Source organism: Thermobia domestica, chromosome 14 (assembly GCF_964235325.1).
Source record: "Thermobia domestica chromosome 14, izTheDome1.hap1.1, whole genome shotgun sequence".
Classification (NCBI taxonomy): Eukaryota; Metazoa; Arthropoda; class Insecta; order Zygentoma; family Lepismatidae; genus Thermobia; species Thermobia domestica.
The window spans coordinates 155129651-155156724 of NC_137467.1; the positions used below are offsets into that span (position 1 = coordinate 155129651).

The window sequence follows — 27074 nt, forward strand, 5'->3', positions numbered from 1 at the left end:
TTGCTTTTAATGTGTAATATGTTACGTCGTGTAAGGTAGTTTTATAAAAGTCTGAATCCAGTAGAAGAACTGAGGAATGAAACATTACGTTTATGCGAAACGAACTCCACACATGCCTGCCGCAACTTTTCAGTGTTCCACCATGTTTCAAGATGCTTGAATTTTCAACAGGTAAGGATCTAGAGCAGTGGTCGCCAAACTTACGAAGCTTTTGAGTTACCGTACCGTTTTTAAATCCTACTGTGAGCTGTCAACCAAAAGAAGTACCAACTTTTTATTAAAAATGAAATCTTTGAGTTTTACGTCCCACGGTTATGCCGGTTATGCTAAAGGAGATGGTGAAGATGTGAAATGAATGAAATGAAGAAATTGGGAGGAAACGGGAGAACCCCGAGAAAACCTACGCACACGGTGTTGGTCCACCACAAAGTTCACTTGGCGGGGGCTGGGATCGAACCCGGAACCCCAAGCACCAGGGGTGAACGCTCTACCACTGAGCCACCGCGGCCAACTTTTTATTAAGAAAAAAGTCTTACATTTGTGAAGGGATCAAAGTAAAGGAAACAAGGTTAGCCGACCGGAACGTTACCGCAATCTACCGAAAATGTCCGCGCGAGCTACTTGTAACTCGCGATCGACAGTTTGGCGATTACTGATCTAGAGCAACCAGAAATAAACCAGATTAGTAAAATTTTAACAGCACTCATCTCATTCCAGATACTACTAAAAATTACTGAGAATCCTAATATTTTTCTCAATGTACTAACTCATGCCGCTAGTTACCTTTTTTGTATTTCAACGGGCAGTCTGCCAAGTGACATTTTTATAAGTTACGTGTTTCTTAGTGTGTGGTGGTATTGTTTCACCATGTCGTGCTGCAATTACGAATGTCAAATTAGTTGACGTGAAGGAGCAAAAAGTCTGCATTAAGGAAGCTTTTGATAAGGAAACTTTAATCCAAGCAAGAACATTCGAATAGTTTCAGCGTTTCAAAGATGACCGGGAATGTCTGAAGGTTGACATACATTCGGGTCGACCTCATCATGCATAGTTTCGGAAGTGATCGCAAAAATGTGGCTACGTGAAGTGCTCGTTAAGAACAAAAGACAGATAATCCGTGAATGGTATTTGTAACAGAGTAGGGTATCTTACAGGACACATCAACGCATTGTAGCGAATGAACTGGACATGAGACGAATTACAACGGAGTTTGTTTTTGAACGACGATCTACGAAACGCATTAGGTTCATGTCAGAAGGCAACATGACTGTTGTCTTCTACCCATTCTACTATCCCGACGTAGCCCCTTACGAAATCTACTTCTTCAAAGATATAGGGGGCCACGGTTGCTCAGTGGTAGAGTGCTTATCTCTGGTGCGTGGTGTCCCTGGTTCGATCCCCGGCCAGGTAAGTTTGTGGTGGACAACATCTTGTTCGTGGGTTTTCTCGGGGTACTTCAGTTTCCTCTCACCTTCTCATTCCACCAATTCTTCCATCATCATGCACTTTCCTTAATCATTGTCTCCCTTAGCCTAGAATGGGGGCGCGGTAGTTCAGTGGTAGAGCGTTCACCTCCGGTGCTTGGGGTCCCTGGTTCGCTCCCAGCTCGTGCCGTGTGGACTTTGTGGTAGACAAACACCGTGCTCGTGGGTTTTCTCGGGGTTCTCCCGTTTCCTCCCACTTTCTTAATTCCACCATTTTCATTCATTTCTCATAATCACCGTCTCCTTTAGCCTAACCGACATAATCGTGGGACGTAAAACTAAAGATTTCATTTCATTTCACTTTTCCCTTAGCCTAGAGGGCGTAACGTGAGACGTTAAACTGAAAGATTTTATTTTGCAAGAATGTAATGGGACGTAGACCCACTTAATATTTTTTTACAGTCGAACGTATACTGTACTTAACTGAAATTTGCGAAAGAACAAAGGTATATAATGGTAGATATACACTATATTTTTGGAAATGGTCTAGTATATTCCCACCAGTATTACAGCACTGCTCTTCCGTAAAATGAAATTCCGGTTAAAAGAAATGGAATGTGTGTGTGGAGACATCCATTGAAGAGATTCAAGTGGAATCGCAACAACTCTTGAATTCACTATAGTCAACTGATTTCCAACAATACTTTCAACGAAGAAGAAATCGCTCAAATCGTTGCATTCAAGCCCAAGGTGATTACTGTATGACTATGGAAATTAGGATTTAAGGTAAGTTTTCTAATTTTTTACTATATATTCTCGTAAATTTTGGGTAGCATCTTATATTTTAAAACTAATAGTGATTGCTTGTCGGTGGCCCATTCGCCAGTCAGCCAAAGAGTGGCGTACGATTTCTGAGATTGTCTAGGACCTTGAAAATTTTTAGAACGTGGAATTAGCCTTTGATTTAACCAAAAAGACTGAAATTAGTTTTATCGATGGTTTCAAAAGATGCATTTAAAACTTTTTTTTTAAATGTTGCTGAAAAAAAATAGTACAGTAAAATAGGAAGTCCGTTAAATCACAAATTCCGTTATAAATAATATTTAAAGTAGGATGTTAACGTTTGAAATTGTACAACATAAATGTAAAATATGGATGCAGTCGTGTTCGAAAACTCTCGGCCACCTACTTTTGTTTAGGCCATATTCTAGCAGCCCTACGTAGGAAATTCTAATACTTTGGCTTTAAATCAAGATCTCAATTGACCAAAGAAAATTCTTATTTGCTTGATTTAATTCCAACCGTTGTACGGGACGAAAATGACCAAAAACGCCATTAAAACTAATGACGATTTTGGTAGTTTATTTTTTTCTTTCTTTCTTTACATGGCTGTGCATATCTTTTCAGTGAGATGGGTGGCCAGTTTTTTCCCCTCTTCCTTACTTTAAAAAGACTGTACATACCATATTAGTAACCAAAGCTCCTTACAACTGGGTATTAGAAAGATAAAAAAAGCTTCAGTTGGTTTTTCGTTGAGTGTTTGTTCCGTAGGTGAAATGTTCATAATCTAATAGTTTCTGGTTGATTTCTCCCAAATAAATTTAATATATTAGTCAAATATTATATATTAACAGCAGTATGTCTATCGGTCATGAAAGTCATGAAAAAGTCACGAAATCAGAAAACGGTCATGAAAGTCACGAAATCAGAAAACGGTCATGAAAGTCACGAAATCAGAAGATGGTCATGAAAGTCAAGAAAAAGTCACGAAATCAGAAAACGGTCATGAAAGTCAAGAAAAAGTCACGAAATTTAGCTTTTGGGTCACGATATTTATCTGCATAAATATAAGTAGAGACTGGAAAATTTTGTTCTATAAAACGTCAAAATTCACCGCCAAAAATGTCTATGGTCGGTTTTAGATGTTAAAAATCGCAAGCAAAGCACGCTTCTATCGCGTGCATGAAAAATTTAATGAGGAACAAGAAAGACAAGACAAAAAAGTAAGATGAAAGCAGAATTCCTTAAAGAGTTGAAGAAGAAGAAAAGGAGATTGTTACAACAGACCGAAGAGGAAGTTGAAGCATTTCAAAAAGAGATCGAAAAAGCTCCAAAAAGGGTAAAACAATATCAGCCAAATTAAGAGAGATAGAATCCATCAGTACAAATGTTTACAATCAGTGTGACATTTTTTAAAGGATTGCTAACGATTTGTCAATTTGTGTATATTTAGATACGTAATTTTAAGATTAGTGGATGTTTGCTGTTGGTTAATTACCGAACAAAACAGACTATATACAGTGAATATAGTGAAAATGATGTGAGCAGACACCAAGTTTTTATCGCTCCAGCGAACAGCCTTTGAAAGTAGAGATAAGATTAATATAAGTGCTAAAGAATATAGGTACTGCTTTTAGTTTTTGAATGTTACCAAATTTTATGGTTTGGTAAAGAAAAGGTCACGAAAAAGTCATGAAATTTCATTTTGGAATTTTAGTAGACACCCTGTAACACCTTGACTGCAACCATTTCTGTTGATCGTTGTCATCTGTGCACCACTGGCAAACAGTTCACCAGTAATTATTTTGTTTACGCCTTTATTTCAGGTAGACGTGGTCTTGTCTCGTTATCGCGAATTGTCACTTTTATTGGTTTCTAGATTAACACTATCATCTTTACCTGTATAGCTTCACTAAATACATTAGAATAACTCATGCATTTTTCCAAATAATAGCACAGTTCTGCTTTATTTATTTTCGTACTCATTTCCATAGGTAAAAAGATTTTTTTATTTATCCTTTATCCCGATTATCTCTGTAGTTTTGATTTTCTTTTTTTCTTTTCTTTTTTTTTCTTTTCTTTTTTTTTTTTTCATGGTGATGGATGAGTTACGCCTCATAGGTAGTAATCACATTTTTGTTTTGAACTGAGAACTTTATTCTTCACTCGAGATAGACTTAATACTTGTTTGGCGTTCTTCGGTCGCGGGTCGACTGCCTAAAATGTTTCGTTTATCTTGTAGCATCAGGAGATAACCCTGTTTTAAACGCAACGCAACTAACTGACGTAAATAATAAACTTAGCAGTGAATCAGTTAATCGTAATGCACTGCGAGAAGATTTCCTTTCTTTTTCACCTTATAAGAAGTTTATTGCGATTTTTATGGCAACTGCTCACACACACACAAACACACATGTATGTACGATGACGAAAAGAGAATTCTTAGAAATTTTCCATACGAGCTTTATTTAAAAAGTTAAAATTCTGCACTAGTTTTTTATGGTATTGACAATAATGTCATAAAGGCGCCCTCAGAGACGTTTGTTTGTAAAAGATTGAAAAACACAGAATCCTGAAACGCTGTTCATATCACTGTATTCACTAACTAAGTTTTTAAATCACTTCAAGAAATCTTGGGAAACTTTCCAAAAATGTTTGTGTCCATTGGTCTTCAAAGGATTAAGGTCTATGCAGTCTTTTTATACTGAAGAAAACGTGCTAATAAACATTGAAGTCCATTCGGAAGTACGATTGCGAACACGTGGGCCATATGAAACAAATTTCGAATTATGACTGGGCTGTTATTTTTATATGGAAGAACAAATGAGAAAGTTGAGAAACAGTTCGCGTTATGGAGAAGATCACAGTATTGGCTTATTACTAGTAGCATTTTTTTTAATTGGTGAAACGTTACAAGGAAATACATATATTGTTTATGAATATAATTATCAGGTGCATTGGAAAATTTTAATGAGAGTCCAGAGATCTGCCGTTGTTCGTCGAAGCTTCTCGGTTTGGGAGGGTAACAACTGCAAATAAGTTACTGCGCCAGTGGTGGCTCTTGAAAGAATTCACATCGGAACAAATTTAAATTACCACTAGAAACTAAAGGAGGAAAGCTTCTGATAGCTTCAAGAATTTGAACATTAGGGAAATTTTGTTCCCTTCTAGCGATAACATTTAAATATTTACCGAATGGACTTCCCTCAAGAACCTCCAGTTGAGAGACCTGCCAAGAACGGTAAAATACACCGTGTTTCAAAAAGAATGACCTGGTTTTGGACGGTAATAATTAAGGAATATGGGACGTATCGGCTAGGAAATGAGTGTTTGAATGGGCGTGGCCTAGTTTCAGAAAATGGCCGTTAGATGTCAGTCAATACGTCTTCTCAATTTGCAGTCAGTCAGAAGTAAAATGGCATCCGCTCAACAGAAGGTGTTTTATGTGCTGCAGTTTGCAAAGACTGAATGTCAGTCAATACGTCTTCTCAATTTGCAGTCAGTCAGAAGTAAAATGGCATCCGCTCAACAGAAGGTGTTTCATGTGCTGCAGTTTGCAAAGACTGAATGTCAGTCAATACGTCTTCTCAATTTGCAGTCAGTCAGAAGTAAAATGGCATCCGCTCAACAGAATGTATTTTATGTGCTGCAGTTTGCAAAGACTGAATGTCAGTCAATACGTCTTCTCAATTTGCAGTCAGTCAGAAGTAAAATGGCATCCGCTCAACCGAATGTGTTTTATGTGCTGCAGTTTGCAAAGACTGAATGTCAGTCAATACGTCTTCTCAATTTGCAGTTAGTCAGAAGTAAAATGGCATCCGCTCAACAGAAGGTGTTTTGTGTGCTGCAGTTTTCAAAGACTGAGTCATTGATTTTGGTCCAGCGTGCCTTTCGTCTTGGTTTTGGCATTGATCTGGCTGCACCCAAAAATATAGATCGCCAATTTCAAGAGACAGGATGCTAGTGCAAAGGTAAGAGTTCAGATTGGCCTCGCACTTCCGATGAAATGACGACTTTAGCTATCGTCTAGATGTTGTTCGTGCTGCTGGTGGTGGACACGTAGAGCATTTGTAATAGCATATCTAAAACTTGAAGATTTTGCAATTTATCCCATTTTTGTAGTATGCTTTTATCAATATATATGGACTTCTAAAATCAGGTCATTCTTTTTAAAACACCCTGTACTTATGATGTTGACATAGGTGGGGAATGTTGCACAAAAACAAGCGTGTATATTTTCTTAATTTGTTTTGTTTTAATAAACCGTTACATTTATCTAGAAAGAAAAAAATGTACATGTTAATTGTTTTGTGAAGTAATATAGGATATATTGCCTGACAGTTTATTTGGCATGTATCTACTCGTAGCATTGTTTTGTTTCTAAAATTTTTACGTCATGTTCATTATCTATACCTGAGGCGTTTAATGAAACTTTGTTGGGAGCCTTGATTTAAAAAAAAAAAAAAAAATAACCGACTCCTTTCATTGGAAGAATGTGTGTTATTCTTTCACAGCCGTCATTAAACTGCATAGATTCGGAAAATAGCTACTTAGTAATAAATATTGTAGCATTTTTTATAGTAATTAATAATAGTAGATAGTGCAGACAAATTTGTTCCATGTGCAAAAGTCACACTCATACACAATATCAAACAACTATAAAAAGTTATACTTTCACTTACATACAAATAAAAAAAATCACTGGTCAAGCACATATTTTTATGTTAATTCAATATGCGTATTATCAACATTTAAACATACTTTAAATACACATTCATATTTCACTCACTATGTTGTATATCAAAAAATATATATACAGGTTTTTTGAAAATCTTTGGATTAGTGGAATGTCCATTCTTTATATCGATTCTAAAATTTTATAAGAAATAATACAATCTCATTCATACACATATTTGGACGGAATAAACTGCGATTTTAAGATTATAAACATACCCAGAAGCAAAATTATATCCCATAAAATGGCCATATGGTTAATTTGACCATAATTTTGTGAAACTTGGACGGCACAAATTAACTTACAATTAACCACGTCCTATCCAGTCAGTAGTGGAGTGTTAAAGGTACATTTCGATACATATTGTTCATGAAAAAAAAATAAAAATAAAAAATAAAAAAAATCCTTACATTATAATTTCAACAGAATATTTTGCATAAACTAGAATACAGTCACGCGTTTAATATAATCCAACCACAAGATTAATCAACAAATACATACATATTTTTACATACATGTAAGAAAAAACTTCTTATATAAATTTTATCTTCTTAATTAGCTTTGTTAAAAAAACGTACCTGTCTTAAAAATTATTTTATTGTTTCAAATCGTACAAATACTTAAATTCTCTGAATGAACTTTTTTCTTAATTTCTATAAAACTCTTTATTTCGTTAAAAAACGAGTAACAATATTCATGTTTACGTTCCTTTTTGTAAGACTTTTATAACGTCGCAAAAGTACTTAATTTGCTTACACTCTTATAAAGAACTGTCACATCGTTAAATTTTATTAAGATATGCGTTACATGCAAGTTTTTCATTATAATACGATTTACATAAATATGAGAAGGTTCACGTGAAAAAAATACGGATAATAAACAGTTAAATAGTAAGATTGATTTTTAACGTAGAAAAAAGCGAAAATAATCTTAACATGATTGTATTGATTTTTAACATAGAAAAAAGCAAAAATAATCTAAACATGGTTGTAACATCAAACACCAACGTATTGACAACTTTAAAAATTAAATATTTAAAGTAAATAACAGGGATTTTCTGTACACAGTACAGAAAATTCATGCAAGATGGAAGAAAAGTACAACCAACTTAATTATGACCTTCTGGTGACTTCTTACTGGCAACATGTGTTGAGAATACATTATCGGAAGAAGGCAGTAGCGTTGAGTGAGTACATTGTTGCCAGTACGTTTATAAATTCATTCTTCTAGTTAATTTTCCATCAGAAAGTCTTAAATAAGTTGATTGTTCCAATTCATTAATATCTTTACAATGTATCAACTGACTCTTTATAATCTAAATAAAAAAGTCAATCAATTAAATGACATTTGTGCAAGGTAAAGGTTATATGGAAAAATTACTTGTTGTCCAAATCTAGAGAGAAAATGCGCTTTTGTACAGAACTTAGAACCTTATACTTAGAACATCAAAGTAATTAAGTCCTTCAAAATAGGTAGGACAATAATTTCAAAATGAATGTGTTTGCTTGTCTCGGTTAATAAAGGCAGAAATACGTAATTCAACGATAAAATGGTTCACCCTGCTATAAATATTCATGTCTGCCTGTAACTATTATATTTTCGCACTTTTTCCCCTGAAGGTAAGAACATTTTCTCTATAGATTACTCCTAAGGCAAGAAAGACAAGATTATTCATATTATCAAATATAAACAGGTTCATATTTTTATTTTACTTTACCTACAATAATAATTATTTTACAGTAGACAAAGTTTAACATGATAATATTAAAGATTAAAATACATAATTAAGTTTAGAACCAAACAAAAAGATTTTTTCTGTTTTGGAAAAGAAGCTTTGTAATAAAAGATAAACATTATACTATAAAAATAAATGCAACTGTCATTTTAAAAAAATGCATGATTTGGTTATATATATATGGGAACAACAATTATTGCAATCTATTAGCAGCTTAACAAAAGAAAAGTCTACACAGTGAGATGTGTTGGAGAAGAAGATGGTTCATAATACTGCAGGGTAAAATCACTTCCAAATAGAGTGTCAGTTTGAATTTCATCTGTTTCTGCTAAATCAGCGAATGAAACAGTACTAATCAATTCCGACGGTAACGGTTCAGGATCTAGTGTTAATTCACTGTCAAGGAGACCTGATTCCACCATCAGTTCCTTCCTGGTCACTGGATTCAGAAAATCTGAAAAATGTAATTATTATAATAAATTATATGAGAAAATGAATACTTTGGTAAGACATTATCAAAGTTGAAATTCAAAGTACTGGTACTTAACCATTTCTTGAAAGGTTAAAGAAACGAGATTCCTAAATACAATTAAGGTGTAATTTATTTCGGACTGCAGAAGAAGCAGCGAGTCAAAGCAGAAAGAAACATATGATATGTGTTCAAAAAATATTGAACCTTTGGTGGGCAAAAATACGTTTATTCAGATTATACAGTGATTAATTTCCTTCAAGGTAGTCCTCTTGGGAATTCACACACTTATTTTAGCAATCCTACTATTTCTGGAAATACTTCTGGGGTCTATTTCTCAAAACCACTAGTCTTGTCATACTAGTGTAAAATTTTTCAAAATCAAATATTGTACAGCTGTATATACAATAAAATCACGACAAGTTAGAGGTATCAGCATTAGTATTTAGAAATGACTTTTACTGTTATTCTAGAATTTCTACTTCATGATACTTTAGGACTTAGAGACACGATTTTTTGATGATACGCGAAAACGCAAAATGTATCAGTTTTGTATGAAAATGTATATTTTTTCGCTACTTGTTAGGCCATATAACGTTCGCGATTAAACGCGAAATTTGCAACAAATCTCGATATGCCACGAAATGTACGCAAAAGTGGCAATTTTTCGACGCTTTTACGATTTATTCATTGCCATTATTTCTCTCTTCTGCGTACTTGACCGTGAGTAATACTACCAGCTCGTCACTTGTCTACCTGATGGTATATTTTCTAGCAAGTGATGAAAATTACCATATTTGAGAAAATAGATCACCATGAATTTTTTAAATTTTGCATGCAGTTACAAATTGAGCTACAAACAGTATCTACTGGTAAAGTGGTTAGTGTGGAAGGAGTGTTGCGAGGTATGTTAAATGAGCATTCAGAAATCGCTGGAAAGTATCTCCAACTAATGTACATACCAGTTTCGAATGTTGATGTGGAGAGGGCTCTCCTTACAATGGCATACTTATCGACAAAAGAACAAACTTAACACCAGAAAACAATGAAGCAGTCTTACGTGTTATTTGCATAAGTAAACTGTGAACATTAAAGTTATTTTTTTATATTAACGTTCTCTGTGCGTATGTGTGTGTTTTCTTTAAATGATATTTTTATTCACTGAAGATTCTGTTTTATTTTTTAAAAAACTCAAGTATTGTTTAATATAGTCATGCATGAGCTCACGTTATGATGATTGATGAGTGGAAATTAAGGTGAAATAAAAGTTAACTAATTGTAATTGCCAAGGAAAATAGTGTTCTTACATTGAATTTTTATTCACCGATTTTATCCCACTTTACGCATATTTTTACAACAAGATTGCGAATTCTTATTTACCACAAAATCGCGTCTCTACGTATCAGCATTAGTATTTAGGTCTGACTTTTACTATTATTCTACAATTTCTACTTCATGATATTTTAGGACTTCGAGAGAGGTATCAAGCATTAGTATTTAGAAATGACTTTTACTATTATTTTAGAATTTCTATTTCATGATATTTTAGAACTTCTAGAGAGGTATCAGCATTAGTATAGAATTTCTACTTCATTATATTTTACTATTTCTAGAGAGGTATCAGCATTAGTATTTAGAAATGACTTTTACTATTATTCTAGAAGTTCTGTTTCATGATATTGTATGACTTCTAGAGAGGTCTAAGCTGGGCCATTGTATTACGCATAATGTCTTCTCTGGAATCAAATCAGTTCTTTCTAGCGACATTTTCAGCTTTGGGGAGCCGAAAATCATATGGTTTCAAGTCAGGGGAGTTCAGTCTATTCGCCAAATAGTAGCAACGGCAAATGCAATTACGATCGTTTCATAGAATTTATACTATGCCACCTGTCATAAAAGTCTAACACACAAGATCCTTCACAAAATCTTAAAAGAGGAAATCATATGGGGTAAGTTTAAGTAAGCAACGTACGAAGTTTGAATATGCGTCCAGTTATACCCACCAGCCTCAAAATAAATAAAAGTCGATAAAGCCCACTCAATCTGCTTTATAAGTGAAACCTAGATGGATAGATCAGTTCCAAGGACTCGGAAAGCATCCAAGCAGTCGAACATATTTAGTGTTTAAAATATACTCTTATTCTAATACATATTTCTGGATTTAAATTATGGAACTCGAAAGATCTGAGCTTTTAAATATTAACATAAAGGTAACAAGGACGAAGGCATGTGAAGTAGTTACTTAACAACAGTAAACATAATCTTCACGTACTTTCTTTACAATTTTTTTAAACATTACTTTTGGAACATTCCAGAATTTCTTCCCGTTTATAAATGGTTTTGATTAATGAACCTATGTTTATGATTAGGATCTTTTGAGTTCCACATCTTAAATCCACTAAAAATTCCCTAGAAATATGTAATAGAATATGATCTAAATATTAATAAATGTATTTTACTATTCGGATACCTCCAGAGTCCCTGGAAGTAATGTTATTAGGATCAAGCTGATGGCCTTGTAAGATTGTAATGTTATTAACATCAAGCTAGTGGGCCTTTTAAAATTGTAATATTACTAAGATCACGCTAGTGGGCCTTATAAGATTATAGTGTTATTAACATCAAGCTAGTGGGCTTTTTAAGATTGTAATATTACTAAGATCACGCTAGTGGGCATTATAAGATTGTAATGTTATTAGGATCACGCTAGTGGGCCTTTTAAGATTGTAATATTACTAAGATCACGCTAGTGGGCATTATAAGATTGTAATGTTATTATGATCACGCTAGTGGGCATTATAAGATTGTAATGTTATTAGGATCACGCTAACGGGCCTTTTAAGATTGTAATATTACTAAGATCACGCTAGTGGGCATTATAACATTGTAATGTTATTAGGATCACGCTAGTGGGCCTTTTAAGATTGTAATATTACTAAGATCACGCTAGTGGGCCTTTTAAGATTGTAATATTACTAAGATCACGCTAGTGGGCCTTATAAGATTGTAATGTTATTAGGATCACGCTAGTGGGCCTTTTAAGATTGTAATATTATTCAGATCACGCTAGTGGGCCTTTTAAGATTGTAATATTACTAAGACCACGCTAGTGGGCCTTATAAGATTGTAATGTTATTAGGATCACGCTAGTGGGCCTTTTAAGATTGTAATATTACTAAGATCACGCTAGTGGGCATTATAAGATTGTAATGTACTTAGGATTACGCTAGTGGACCTTATAAGAGTGTAATGTTATTAGGATCACACTAGTATAAGGTTGTAATGCAATTATAAAATACATACATGATCCACGTGTGCTTCTACATAAAATGTGTCTGTAGCTCTCAAAATTACTAACTGAGGTTTTAATTATGTCTAAATTGTAAATGTTTGTTGCATGAAATTTAATTGTAACATATTCAGAACAGTAATTGCTAATATTTACTTTAAAAAATAAAACTTTCTTTTGTCGTTGAACATTGTCCAGTAGCTATACGCATAATTCGTCGGAATTCGAAACTGTGTTCAAGGAACTGTCATTTTCTTTCTATCGAATAACCGACTTCCTTTGATTTATCTTTTTTGTTTTTTCTCTTCAGAATGCAGTAATCGAATGCTTTTTCATCTTACAACAGTACGTGCCACTTTCCTTTTTTCATTATATCTTCATTAAAATTGCAGTATTTTTGAAAAGCTCCAAATTTTCCGGCCAAAAGGAAAATCAAAAAACCTTTTCACCAAGCCGTTGTATCTCTAACAGAGATTGAGTGAGTCGTGAGTCAACAGGACGTAACTCACTACGACCCACCATCCACCAGGAATCACTCTAACCCACCGACCAACTCTGCTCAGTGCATTGTAGACAGCATCTTCTGAACACTGGTGAATTTGTCTACGTTTTACTTTCAGAGTCTCCATTTTTCTTCCTCTTTCCTTTATGGTGGACAAGCACCTTGTGTGTGGCTTTTCTCGGAGTTCTTTCGTTTCTTCCCACTTTCTTCATTCCACCACTTCGTTCATTACTCAATATTACCGTCTCCTTTAGTCTACACGCTATAATCGTGGGACGTAAAACTGAAAGATTTTATTTTATTTTAATTTTTTCTTTCTTTTTTATTTGTTTCTATTTACTTACCTGAGATGAGTATATCTAAGTGAAAAAAAAAAAAACAATTTCAGGCAGTTTTGGATATTGATATTTGTAATTGTAATAACAGCAATAGGACTTACTACTTGTTACACTTTTATTTTTCCTTTACGTTGGCCTATATATTTGGTTTGAGACTTTCAAATTTCATTCTATTTTCCACTGAAAAGTATCTGCAATTCAACAAGGAAATAATTATATATGATAATTAATATGAAATTCATTGTAATATCATCCATGACAAAACACTACGATTTTATATCGTAAAGGTCAGATCCACCGGTATTTTAACAGACGATTGACCGTAGAAATCAAAATTCCGATTAGTAGTAATTTCATAGCCTTGTTTTATTACAAATGTAAACTCTTTATTCAGTGGATTATGGGTCAGAGTAGATGACGATGGGTTTTGGTGGTTGGCGGGTCATGTTGGGTCGTCGATCACGATGAATGGAGGTCAGTGGTGATGGGTTAAGTTTTCATTAACCCACGCCATGTCTGATCTCTAGTTGTCATCAGCTTTATATATCTGTACAGTAAAATTTCAGCGCTGTAGTGAGTATGGAAGTACGTGAAATTTCAGGTGAAAGGTTTGGCTGTAACAAACAGAAAACTAACCTTAATAAAAAGCAATATAACAATAAAATATTAAAGTAACTTAAACCCTGGATGCAACCTACCACTTCTTTCTTCGCTGTTGTTTGCGTACGATTGTCGATTCTTCCCAACTGTTAAGTACTGGACCTCCACTTGTCTTTTGACTCCAGACAGGATTTCTTCGGCTGACTGCTCCAGAGTTACTGTCTGTGGTGGAGTGAGGATCTGAAATTGATCAAAAGTCAAATGGTCCAGCAGACACACATTTTGTAGGGGACACACAATCTGAAATCAATCAAGAATTCAAATGGAAATGGATTAAAAGAAAGAAAACGACAACTAAAATGAGAAGAGAAAAATAATGACAATCATAAGTAAAAGTAACATAATAAGCCACAAAAGAAAACTAATTTAAAAATTAAAGTGACATTAATGAACAAAAAAAAGAAAAGAAAAGAAAGAAAAAAAGAAAGAAAGAAAGAAAGAAAATCAAATTAGTGTTGTTATGGTAGAAGATATAAAGACAAGTTTAGACCAGTGTAGAAGTACAGAAAAGAATCTGTAATGACTTGCTGCTATTTTGAAATTGCGTTGTTTTCCTTTCATTTCTTTCTTATATCTTTTCAAAACAACTAAAAACAAAAACTCTTGGAGTTCCATTAATGTATTGTTTATTTTAACTATAGTTTAATCTTGAACCCAGCAGTGGATTTTTATCTTATTATTATTAGGCGGTCATTAAGTAAAAATCCTCAAAGAAAACTGCCTCTATTTCCAGACTTACACTTATTTAGGGAATTGTTAACAATTATTGTTGTATAATTTCAATTGTTATAGTTTTATAGTTCAACTTGCAACAATTAAGCACTGATACAATTTTCAGTTTAGGCCCTAAATGAAATTAATAATAATCACTTTCTTCTTATTATTATTTTCCTGCTTTCTGTTCAAAATTTTTATTGTAATAAAATGTCACAAATTTCACTATTTCATACCTTATTTTTTCAAAGTGTTATTACGTAATTTTGTTTCTATTGCCTATTTTAATCTTAACAGCCTTCTTGTTGTATCCATTAGTGAATTTGCTTTTAACTGACACATTTTCAAACAAAATTTCCGTTTTTCTTCTAGTGTATATTGTGCTAATACTGACTTTTCTGGTTAATTTAATCGTAAATATCTCGTATGCTCCTTATATTTGCTCTTAATTGTATGTTCTGGCCGTCCAATAAATGTTAGGTAACATTCAGATGCGATTGAATACATTCTGGAAGTGCAGGGGAAGCTTCCGCGGGAGCTTCACCAGGTTCGGACCCCGAAAAACTTTTTAACTCAACATAACATTTGTACACTTTCTCAATAAAACTATATTTGTTTAACAGAAAAATGATTGGTGCAGCATGAACATGTGATCTTACGCTTCATCTGTGCTCTTTCTCTTATGAAAATAATCTAGCTCTATCATTTTTCCTTAAAATATAGGTGGAAACATTTTACAATTACTTATCTTTTCGGGTGCTGAATAATAACCGTTCAATACTACATAGACGTAATGGTTTGTCGTATTGGACCCCTTGAAGCTTGGACCCATCCCAACAAAAAATTCTGAGTGCTCGCCTGCCGGGTTCTCTAATCGTTCTAGATCTTTCACGAAGCGTAGTAATTGTTTGACCCTTCTTAAGGGTAAAGACATACCGAAGATATCTCGCGATCGAGATCGAGGTTTAAGTCGCGGTCGCTACCTCGATGTCTAGATCTAGATGGATCTCCGGTGTGCGCTTACCCATTTGAATCGATGTGTTTGTGCTCAGTGGCGTAGGGAAGGGGAAGGCCCAGAGGGGCCGCCCCCCAAAGATGTTTGTAATTTTTTTTATATATTTTTATGTTTATATATATTTTTTGTTTGTAATTTTTCTATATGTACCTATAACAGCACTTGCCCCCCCCCCCAAACACACATCCTGGCTACGCTACTGTTTGTGCTACTATCGAGGTAGTGACCGCGACTTAAACCTCGATCTCGATCCCGAAGTATCTTCAGTATGTCTTTACCCTTAGGGCCTTAGGGTATTATATCTATCTATATATCCATTTCTATATATATATATATATATATATATATATATATATATATATATATATATATATATATATATATATATAGTACATAATACTGTACAGGATGTTTCAAAATAAGTATCGGGGTTTTAAGGCTATGTAGTATTTATTACAATTAAATTATAAATAATACATCAAATAAGAGAGCAACTCAAATAGTTTTGTACGGACTTATACGTATGCATTGTTTCCTCTGTCTGCTATTAGAAAGCGCTTGTAGCAAAGATGGCGATTATTGGACAGAAAGCTGTGTTTTACATTTTGCAAAGACCGAATCTGTAGTTACAGTGCAACATGCTTTCCGTATTAAGTACATTGGAATCCATTAAGTGGAAATAGCATTTGTAGATGGTATCATCAGTTTGAAAACACCGGCTGTCTGTGCAAAGGGAAGAGTACGGGACGACCAAGAGTGACTGAAGAACATGTTGAACGAGTAAGAGAGTCTTTTACGCGTAGTCCCAAGAAGTCAATTCGGAAGGCTAGTCGTGAATTAGCAATTCTAGTGACGTCTGTGTGGAGAATTTTAAGGAAATTGGGAATTTTTTAAGAAAGAGGGTTGAAACAGTTGTTGCAGCAATTACTCCAAGCAAACTGATCGAGGTTTGGGAAGAACTCGTCTATCGACTCGATGTGTGCCGTGTGACGAATGGTGCTCACATTGAACACTTGTAGCAAAAACTGTTTGAGTTGCTCTTTCATTTGATGCATTATTTATACTTATACGTTAAATGTAATAAATACCAGTAGCGGTTCGTGGTCTCTAGAAGCACCGGTTGCAATATCAAACGTATGTAGGTACGCGCAAATGTTCCCCTTCCCCAGCATTCTTGACTCTTATCCCCTCTAAAATAAAGAAATATGAAGAAGAAAGTCCTTTTAAGCTCTATTTGTATATTTATGATTAAAGTGTATTCTCTAATATTAATTTAATATATAAGCTAATTCCTTTTTTTTTCAAACAACCACTATCAATGTACGTTTATACACTATTTATATACAAAATTTCTACACTCATGTTATTGAACAAGAGATAAATCGAATATATAGCATGTGCTGTAGGTCTAAGCCATGAATGAAATCGTTAACCAAAAAGAAGAAAAAAGCAAGAAAACTGCATATGTTCATGCACGCAGTTAAACAAAATTATTTAATTAAGTAGGCCTAAACTATGCATTATTTTAAAAAGTTAGGTCTTCGTTCTTTTCGAGTTTCAAATTTTTCTGACCAGTGAAATCTGAAATGCTGCTCGCCAAGTTTTTCTGAATAAAAAGCATCCTTTCTGCAAACATTTACCGCTTTGTTTTCTTCAGAAACACCTCTCTCCTCCGACAAATGCATTTTGTTAGCATTTCTTTGTATGAATATAAGGGACAAAAAGTCCATTTTCAGTAACAACTTATTTTTGTCTGCTGTTCTACTGTAAATAAACATGAAATCTAAGATTTTTTCCTCCGAATGTGGATACTACTACTACTACTACTACTACTACTACTAATTATTCTTCTTCTTCTTATTATTATTATTAAACATTCCAGCAATTTAGACTAAAGAAGACAGATGAGTATTGAAAATGAATAATTTGAGTAACTTTTTATGCTCTTGGCTGGAAATCGAACACGGGATCATGTGCACGAAAGATACAGAGCTAGGAATTAGACCAGCGGTAAGACATTTTCTTCTTCGTGACTTGATCGCCTCCCCCCCAGAATAGGATATTTTTTATTTTAAAAATAAAACCTATCCCAAGAATTTTCACCTTTGTATTTGGTCTAGGAATTAATTCGTGCGGTTGGTACGCACACATTGAAGCTGTAGTACAAACACAAAATACATAAATACCTTAAGAAAAATATTGTCCATCGCTAGCCACCACTTTCGCCCATCTGTCAGGCAATGTACGGATTCCGTGGCGAAAGAAGTCCTCATCCTTGGAAGCGATCCAGTCAGAGACCCATGTTTCGATATCTTCTGAAGAAGTAAACCGCTGTCCAATCAAATCGTTGTTCATGCAATCGAACAAGTAGTAGTCCGAAGGAGCAATGTCTGGTGAATACGGCGGGTGGGGTAAAACTTCCCATCCGACATTTTCTAAATAGGTTTTGACCGGTTTTGCGACATGTGGGCGAGCGTTATCATGTTGAACAATAAGTTTATCATGTCTGTTCTCCCATTCTGGTCGTGTTCTGGCCAGAGCTTGCTTCAAACGCATTAATTGTCGTCGATAACGTTCTCCATTCATAGTTTCACCCGGTTGCAGCAGCTCATAGTACACCACACCTTTCATATCCCACCATATGCACAGCATAACCTTTGCACAGTGAATATCTCGTTTTGGTTGTGATGGACCTGGTTCACCTGGTTTCACCCAGACCTTTCTTCGTTTAGGGTTCTCGTAATGGATCCACTTCTCATCACCCGTAATAATTCGATGCAGAAACCCCTTTCTGCTCTGTCGTTGAAGCAGCAATTCGCAAATGGTTTTTCGTCTTTCAACGTCTCTGTCTTTCAATTCATGTGGAACCCAATGTGACATCTTTTGAATCATTCCCATGGCTTTCAAGCGTTTGGGGACTGTTGTTTGATCAACGCCTAATGCTGCTGCAAGTTGTTCGTGCGTTTGACACGAATCCTGCTCGAGCAATGCTGTCAATTCTTCGTCTTGAAATTTTTTTGGCTGTCCAGCTCGCTCTTGGTCTGCCAAGCCGAAATCACTACTTCTAAACCGTGCAAACCACTTCTAAACCGTGCAAACCACTCCTGACACGTTCGCTCAGCTAGAGCATGGTCACCATACACTTCCACCAAAATACGATGACTTTCAGTCGCACTTTTCTGCATGTTAAAGTAATGCAGCAGGACACCCCGCAAAAACACTTTATCAGGCACAAATTGCGCCATGTTCACTTAACTACAAACTGGTGTTGTTGACGCTTTAATCCACTGCCCTATACTACGAACGATACGCGATGACAGGGGTTTGCAACACATGTGTGGATACACGGAACTGTGGGACGCTCCGTTCGTTGCGCCATCTCTTGTCCACCCGCACGAATTAATTCCTAGACCAAATATTATAAATGTAAAATATAACCTATTGACTTCGAACGACCGCCCCCCCCTGAATATTCAGCCTGGATCCACCCTTGCTACCACTAGACGCGTATTTGTTCTTTGCGAGTTTGTGCTTTGTGATTAACTTCTTTCTTCCAAGCGTCTGCATCTTTGTCATCCTATCAACTGAGTCAAGCGCTGCCAAGCGGAGGAATTCGTAACTATTACAGAAGCTGACTATATATCAGTTGCAGAGTGAGGCGCAACTGGAAGAGAACTATGCGGGAAGATAGCAGCGATGCAAGAATAAATTCACTTCTCCATGTTAAGAGATAGGACTTCGCAGCCATACGCTCAATGTTACTGCTTTCAGTGGCAACGGTCGCTGCAATTGCAAATGTAAATCTCTCTCTTTTTTTCAGTTTTTTAATTGATTTTTTGTAGAAATGCATCAGTACTGTTTTGTGCTCAAGAGCAAAGGTTTATTTTTTACTTTTATACTACTTTAATAGTTAAAAATATATTTAGTATTAAAAAATATCCGGTTGCACAACCATGCAACATATAGTACCAGCCGCCGCTGATAAATACTACAAAGCCTTAACACCCCGATAAGTCATTCATTTTGAAATACTCTGTGTAATGTTAGCAGCAGATTCTTGATTTCATTTTCTAACAGTGACACACAATCTTGACATTGGTGCTCATAATACTTGTAAAAAGTTTGTAATTGAGAGTGTAATTAAAGAAATAAACAATCAATTCTAAATATTATTAAATTATGAAAATAATGATATATGGAAATAATTATGGAACATTAATAAAATATCCATTGATAACTAAGATTAATGCTACAACGCTTACAATTTGGGACGCTGGACTGGTAAAGCTGTTAAGTTGTATTATACTAATTACCTGTGGTGTGTAGAGTGGAGATGAATTTTTCTGAAGTTCTTCGTTCTCCTTATTTTCATCCTGCGTGAGAGATCGAAACTTGGCGTTTGATCGAAGCACAGTCTGCGTACCCGTACAGTCGGTCTGATCGTTCTCCTGAGTTGAAAACTCGGATTGGATTGGCTGAGGTTCCAGTCTCCTCTTCTTCTGAAATCACACATATTTCAAATGTAATGCATTATGGATTCTTTCATTTTGTTACACAATAATCCACTCAAAACATATAGTATTTGCAAAAAGTTGAAGGAATGTCTTAAGGCAAGATTTCACTAGCTCTGAATATTGTCATTTCGGAGCTAACGTATAACTTAAAAAATAAAATCAGACCAATATAAAAAGAAAACTTTTCAAGTCTTGGTGTCACGCTAATTTCTAATCGTAAATAGTCACGCTATAGGTGTCGCTACCTACACTGAGTGAATAGTGATGACAATAGATGTCGCTCGCTAGTGTGCTGGCAATTCGCTAATTTAAAATTATTGAGAATATTTAATTGCAACCTAAAAACTGTTTTCCATTTAATTATTTCAAAACGGGAGAAAGGTCAGAAGCATATTTAAATTTGAGCTTTAATATTTTTGTTTTTCTATCTACAGTAATACATTATAACGATTTAATTGCAAAGTGAACTGTATTGTTTCAATGTTATTATTTCAAGATGGATACTGATCATGTTGGACATGAGCGTGCTTTGCTGTATGTTATTAACCTATTTAAGCCCCCCGGGTCGGAAACGACCCACTTAAGTATCTTGTTATTGCCTCTCGGGTCGTTTTCGACCCAGTATCATAATTAGCCAATGGAAGATCAGCAAAAAGAAATGATACTAAATTCACCAAGAATAGGTCGAAAACTATCTATCCATTTTCCAAAATAAATCAAAATTCAAAACAAAAAAGGGGTTAACACAAGGGTCGCAACCATGTTTGGATTTGAACATTAGTATTTGTGTAACTGCACGCTAGTTGGTGAGCAAACTTTAAAAGAAGAAGAAGAAGTTAAGTGTAAACGGAATTCTTAACCTTTCTACGTCCGCCATGAACGAAATCGTAGACTCTCACGCTGGGAGCCCTGTTGACTCCCCTAATTATCACAGTGTCATGATTTATACATCATTGGAAAGCTTATAGAACACAGATTCCAACGACGTAACATGCTTCTAGACCAATTCAGTGAAAAGTTATCTTGCATTATATGCAACCGTCCTGAAAATAAATGTAATTTACGTCAAAAAACTGAGACAAAAAATTGGTCATCTTTGCTCCCCCTCCATATAAATAACAAGTACACATACATGTAGTGGACTACTTCATTGTTCCACATGCCAATTGTTATGAGTGTACTCCCAAGGGGGAAATGGCCTCCGAAAATCTTGATGCAAAAAAAACACGAACTTTACCTTTCCCCTTCGCTGTGGTACCCTCCACACACATAAAATGCACATCGGCGGAAAGCTTCATCCTTCAGGAACACATTGATACCAACATTTTCTTCCTAGCTTAATTAGGGGCTGAGCTATTGAGGTTTAAAGCTTTAACGTTTCAATTGCGTCAATGGGTGTGTAATTAATAATTAAGCACAATTTTAACTTATACGGTAGCGTACAATAAACCGAAGGTTTGGGGAAACAAACTTTTAGAGTGATCCCAATGGAAACAAACCCACGTGGTCGTTTTCGTTTTTGTTTGGCCACAGTAACAGAAATGCAACATACAGGGGTGTAGCTAGCAGGTTTATGTAGGAGGGGCCCGTCGTTTTTCAGGGAGGGGGCAGCTACAAAGCCAAAAGAAATTATGTTGCACTGTTTTTGAGGCCTGAAAAAAAAGGAAAATTTTGGTTTCCTTCTGGCAAACTAAAAAGCACTGGTTTCTAGCTTATTATTATTATTATTATTATTTGCTTTTTCTCCATAAATTATATTCCAGGTAGTTTTTATTATGTTTAACCAATAATTACTGTCCCCGACCAAACATACCTTTGTGCATAACAATTTTAGTTTAAGCCCTTGTACACAGCCCCTCAATCTACATAAAGCTAATTTTCTTTGAAATTTCACTTATTTTCTTTAAGATTTCCTGACAAATATATTTATTTATTATTCGTGACTAAAAGAGAAAACATTATTTTATTAACATCTATGTCTCATTTCCTGTTCTAGGATCTGCCCACACATTACGTAACGCTAGTTTTGACCAATTTTTACCCCCACCCTCCTGCTTGTCAAATTTCGTAACGCAAGGCCGAACCCCTCCCCTTTGTTACGTTACAGTTTTTGATTTTTGTTTTTTCATTATTTTGATTATTTTAGGGGTTATTACAATAAAAAAACTATTTTTAATGGTAGAACATTTTATTACAAAATGCTTATATTATTGTGAATATATTTGTAGCGTTTTTCGCCAACAAATCGAAGTATTAGAAAATTGTAGACTCGTAATAATATTTTATCCCCATAAAGTTGTTTAATTAACCAATTCTAATTCTTCAACACTACTGTCGTTTCCCCAAGGAGATCGCACCCATCATTTTAGGTCACTGGTGATTGGCAAAGAGAAAATACTGCGGAAGATGCAGTTAAAACAGGATTTAAAGAAATAACATCGACCTCTTCTTCCGAGATCCAGAATGCTTCGTGCATTTGAAGTTCGCCAGTGTCAACGACGCAAAGTTCTGTTCCTCCTCGACTAAGATTCGAAGTGGCTGAACACGTGAAGGAGCAGGACATCTTGTTTGTGAACAAACTTTCGAGCGTCTTCTTTAGACTTCGCACTTCAGTTTACCACTTTACAAATTCTTTTTTTCCTAAATCAGTGCGAGAATGCGAATAAACTCGATTTCTTCAGAAATATTCAAATCCAAAAATAATAATAAAAAAGTAGTACTGCATTAATATCCGACGAATTAGGTTTTTAATATCCTTAGGTCTGCAAATCGTGCATCGTTCCGTCGCGGAAAATATTTCACGAAAAAATGTTTCTTCTGTTTTACATGCGAAACTTCTTCGAAAAAAAGAGTGGGTAATGATTCGAATCAGAAGTTTTAAATAATATTCTCAGAAATAGCGATACAAGTGGGAACGCGAAGGAATTTTAAAGCGGTGGTTACGATCACTAACAACTAACTCCAGAAAAGCATGTGGCGTGAATGCAATGCTGCGATAGCCACAAAACTGAGTTTTATTGTATTGTAATACACACAGGGTCGTTCTTCAACAGTCATGCTGGTATCTAGTGCGTCTTCGAATCCCTTCTGTATGATTCAATTTATATAGGCTATAGTTCGCAACTTTTCAAAATAATGGAAATATTTATTTATCTATATATCTATATATACAAGGTGAACGGTAACTACGTGGACAAACTTGGACGGGTGATAGTACATCTTGAAAAAAGCAAAAAAGTCCTAGTGAACATGGGGGAAATTCCGTCCCGTTTAGGAATGACAGTGTTGAAAGCGTGGGAACATGAACTCCAGAGGCCAACAGCTTAGAAACAACACATCGTAGAGAGTGCGGTTAAAAACGTCACTTAGAAAGTCGTACCTACTCTATTGAAAAATGCACATTTTAAAACGCAGCTACGTGTGCGCAGGGGATTAACAACATGTGATACTTCTTTCCTTTACAGCATGTCCGGGAATCCCTCCGTTCCTTTGGGGAATCCCGTGCGCATGCATAGCTATTAGTACCAATGTTTTATGGTAGTATTTAGAGTACCTTGTTGAAACGTTTGTCTTCAAAGTGTCAAATATGAATCGCAGTTAATTATGTAATCTGCTGTAAAAAAAATAATAAAAAATACACTATACTGTTTTTCGATTGGTATAAGGAGATACCATACTATTTTTCGAGAGAGGCAATCTTACAATGATGTTTTAAAAGCTGGTCATTTGGGGGGGCAGGAAATCATTTGGAGGGGCCTGGCCCCCATGGGACCCCCCGTGGCTATACCCCTGGCAACATAGAAGGAATGCATTCACAGGAAATAGATCCAATTTAAAATCCATAATCAACCACTAAATACGCCTTCCATTTACTCCTAAATATCAAGATCCTAATATGGAAATGGTATCTTTCTGCACCATCATTGGGAGAAGGTAAATTAACGAGAAATTTCAACAATCGTGTATTACGTCATTATTAAATTTCATGAACTTTCACTTCAGTTCAGCGTACAATTGTGGAGGGATACATTTTGCACTTTTGTTTACATTAGGATCACTCTACAGTGAACTAACTCATTCACTCTATGAAACCTGGAGGTTCAATGCGTATTCACAAAAGCTCTTCACTGACTTCTGTCCATAGTCAATTGGATCCAGTTTCTCTTCTTTGTATTCCTAATTCTCCGAGATCCATCTTAATATAGTCGTCCCATCTGCACCTAGGTCTTCCTAATTGTCTTTTTCCAATTGAGTTTGCAGTTAAAATTTTGAAAGTATTTTTACTTTTTTCCGTTCTGGCTATATGACCCCCACCTGAGCCTCCTAGATCCAATGGCCCTAACAATGGTAAACGTATTCCTTCTTTGTATACCTAATTCTCAGAGATCCATCTTAATATAGTCGTCCCATCTGCACCTAGGTCTTCCTAATTGTCTTTTTCCAATTAGGTTTCCAGTTAAAATTTTGAAAGTATTTTTACTTTTTTCCGTTCTGGCTATATGACCTCCACCTGAGCCTCCTAGATCCAATGGCCCTAACAATGTTTGGTAAACGTTGTAAATTATGCACTTCCTCGTTATGAAGTTTCCACCATTCCCGGACGCCTCGGGTCCAATTTTTGGGTTAGAATTTTATTTTCAATAAAGTAAGCGACCAATTTCGGAACCGTACAGTATAATAGACATAATTATTGTTTTATATATTTTAAGCGTCAAATTCTTCGAAATGATTCGCGAAGACAAAAGATTTGGAATGAATAATAACACGAAATTTCCTGCTTTCAGTCGACATTTATTTTATTCGTGGATACAATCTTGGTCCGTTAATGTTGATCCTAAATATTTGAAAATATCCACTTTGTCGAAAGTATTATTTGACCACTTTGTCGAAAGTATTATTTGATACTTTGACGTAACCATAATTTACAGTATTACGGTACCGGCGAACTTCCATGTGTTTTTTCTGTATTTATGCACTTCTAAACTCGTCTTTACAAGCGTTTAGTAAAACTTTTGCATTTCTTTTTATTACCGTCAAATCATCCCCTATCAGATTTACATCATGAGCATAAGCCATAATCTGGTGAGTGCAATTCAGCTCTATAACCTGACTGTTATCTTTGATTTTCCTTATGGCGTATTCTAAAACAAAATTGAATCATAATAAAGACAATGGATTTCCTTATTTCAGCTCTTCTCAACGTGAAAACTCGTGGACAAGTATTTTCCTATCAGACTTTACTTTAGGATTCATTTAAACGTATCTTAATCTAACTAGCTCTTTTGGTATTCCCAATTCGGTAAGAATGTTATACATTTCCCTCCTAACCGAATCGTAGGCCTTTCCGAAATCAATAAATAATTGATGTACCGTAGTATTGTATTCCTATTTCTTTTCAACTATTGACCAATGGTAAATATATGATTGATCGATTTCGTCTAAATCCGCACTGATAATCTTCAATGATTTAATCTGCATATGGAATCAATCTTGTTAACAGTATGTTTGAAAGGATGTTACAGGATATTGACAAAAGAGAGATGCCTCGATAATTATTACATTCAGTTTCGTCGCCTTTCTTATGAATTGAAACAAAGATTGATTCTTTCCACTCTTGTGGCAATTCCTCCTTGTTCCAGATGAATAAAGTGAGTCTGCGTACGTTGTTCCACGGATTTTCCCCTCCAGCTAAAATTAACTCAGCACGAATTTCGTCTACACCGGAATTTTGTGTTTCTTTAATTTCTTTATAGCAATCTATTTTTGTTCGGTAAGACACTGGATAATGTTCTGCTGTATGGATTTCTTTTTCTCCACGTGGCTTCGTGCTGAGCAAACTGTCAAAGAAATCTCCCCATCTATTTAAAATATTACCCGTATCCATGAGAATTGTGCTCTCTGCTTTCCTCGCATGAGGTTGGCAGTCTTTTTAAAATTCGTTGATGCCTTTGTACATTTTGCTTTTACTATTATCTTCAAGTTCAACAATTTTAGCTTTCAAAAAGCACGTTTTCGTGTTTCCCGCCTGATAACGATATTTTGTGTAGTTCTATCGTTCGGATTTTGCAGCCAATGCAGTTTTGCCTGGTTTCCTTTCTCTGCTAGTTTAGTGGATTCTTGGTTGAACCATGGTTTGTACTTACGTATTTTTGCGCGTCCTAATTTTTTCTTTTGCTGAAATTTTAATGTTATTCTTAAGTTTAACCGGATTATCCTTAGAACTAATACTTTCTTAAATCGAGAATTTATTCGACACTTGAATCTGGTATTAAAGCAGTGGCGGATCTAGAAGATAAAAACTGGGGGCAGCCAGAAACCAGATTATGACAGACAGTGTTGAATTCAGACATTTTCACCCGGGGGAAGGGAATGTGAACTCCTCGGGAGGAGGGTTGTTTTTCTGTATTTTTGCAAGAAAGCAGCATATTTAACAATTCCATTCACATCCACATCTTACCTAATATTGAGACTAATTGCTGATAAATATTCCATGTGAGATTATATTAAAAAAAAAAAAAACAATCGTTTAATTTTATCTAAAACATTAAATAAAGACTGGAAAAAATATTTTAGACTAAACTTTAACTGCTATTTACAGTAGCTATTTTAGTTATTTTTCCTATATTCAGTAGTTACTGTTTGTTACTAATGTAGAAGTTTTTAAAAAGATTTAAATTAACTCAAATATTTTTTGTCCTAAAATAAACATACATAGGAATATCTTAACAAAAAGTAATCATTCTTTCTCACACTTCTGATTCTAAATCAAGTAGGCTATAGGGTAAATGTGCCAGTCCTCGACTACCTAACTCATTTTCTTATCGTCCTTAATCGTTTTTCACTCAATGAAACAACTTAGGAGGATGCAAGTAGCGCACGTGTATTCCTAAAACTATATT

General features: G+C 35.1%; 1 protein-coding gene across 3 annotated transcripts in view; it reads right to left on the minus strand.

Annotated features, from left to right (window-relative positions):
* Nucleotides 1-6435: 6435 nt before the first annotated feature.
* LOC145670422 (uncharacterized) overlaps nucleotides 6436-27074 on the minus strand; it is an 88663-nt gene continuing 68024 nt past the window's right edge. Inside the window, exons 4-6 of one of the 3 annotated variants that reach the window (XM_081739086.1) lie at nucleotides 19975-20157; nucleotides 13971-14172; nucleotides 6436-9128 (exon numbers count right to left, since the gene is read on the minus strand). In XM_081739086.1, coding sequence (XP_081595212.1) covers nucleotides 8905-9128; nucleotides 13971-14172; nucleotides 19975-20157 — 609 coding nt within the window. In that variant the 3' untranslated portion in view covers nucleotides 6436-8904. Of the gene's footprint in view, nucleotides 9129-13970; nucleotides 14173-19974; nucleotides 20161-27074 lie in introns of all 3 variants that reach the window. The other 2 variants (XM_081739087.1, XM_081739085.1) reach the window with 2 other exon arrangements.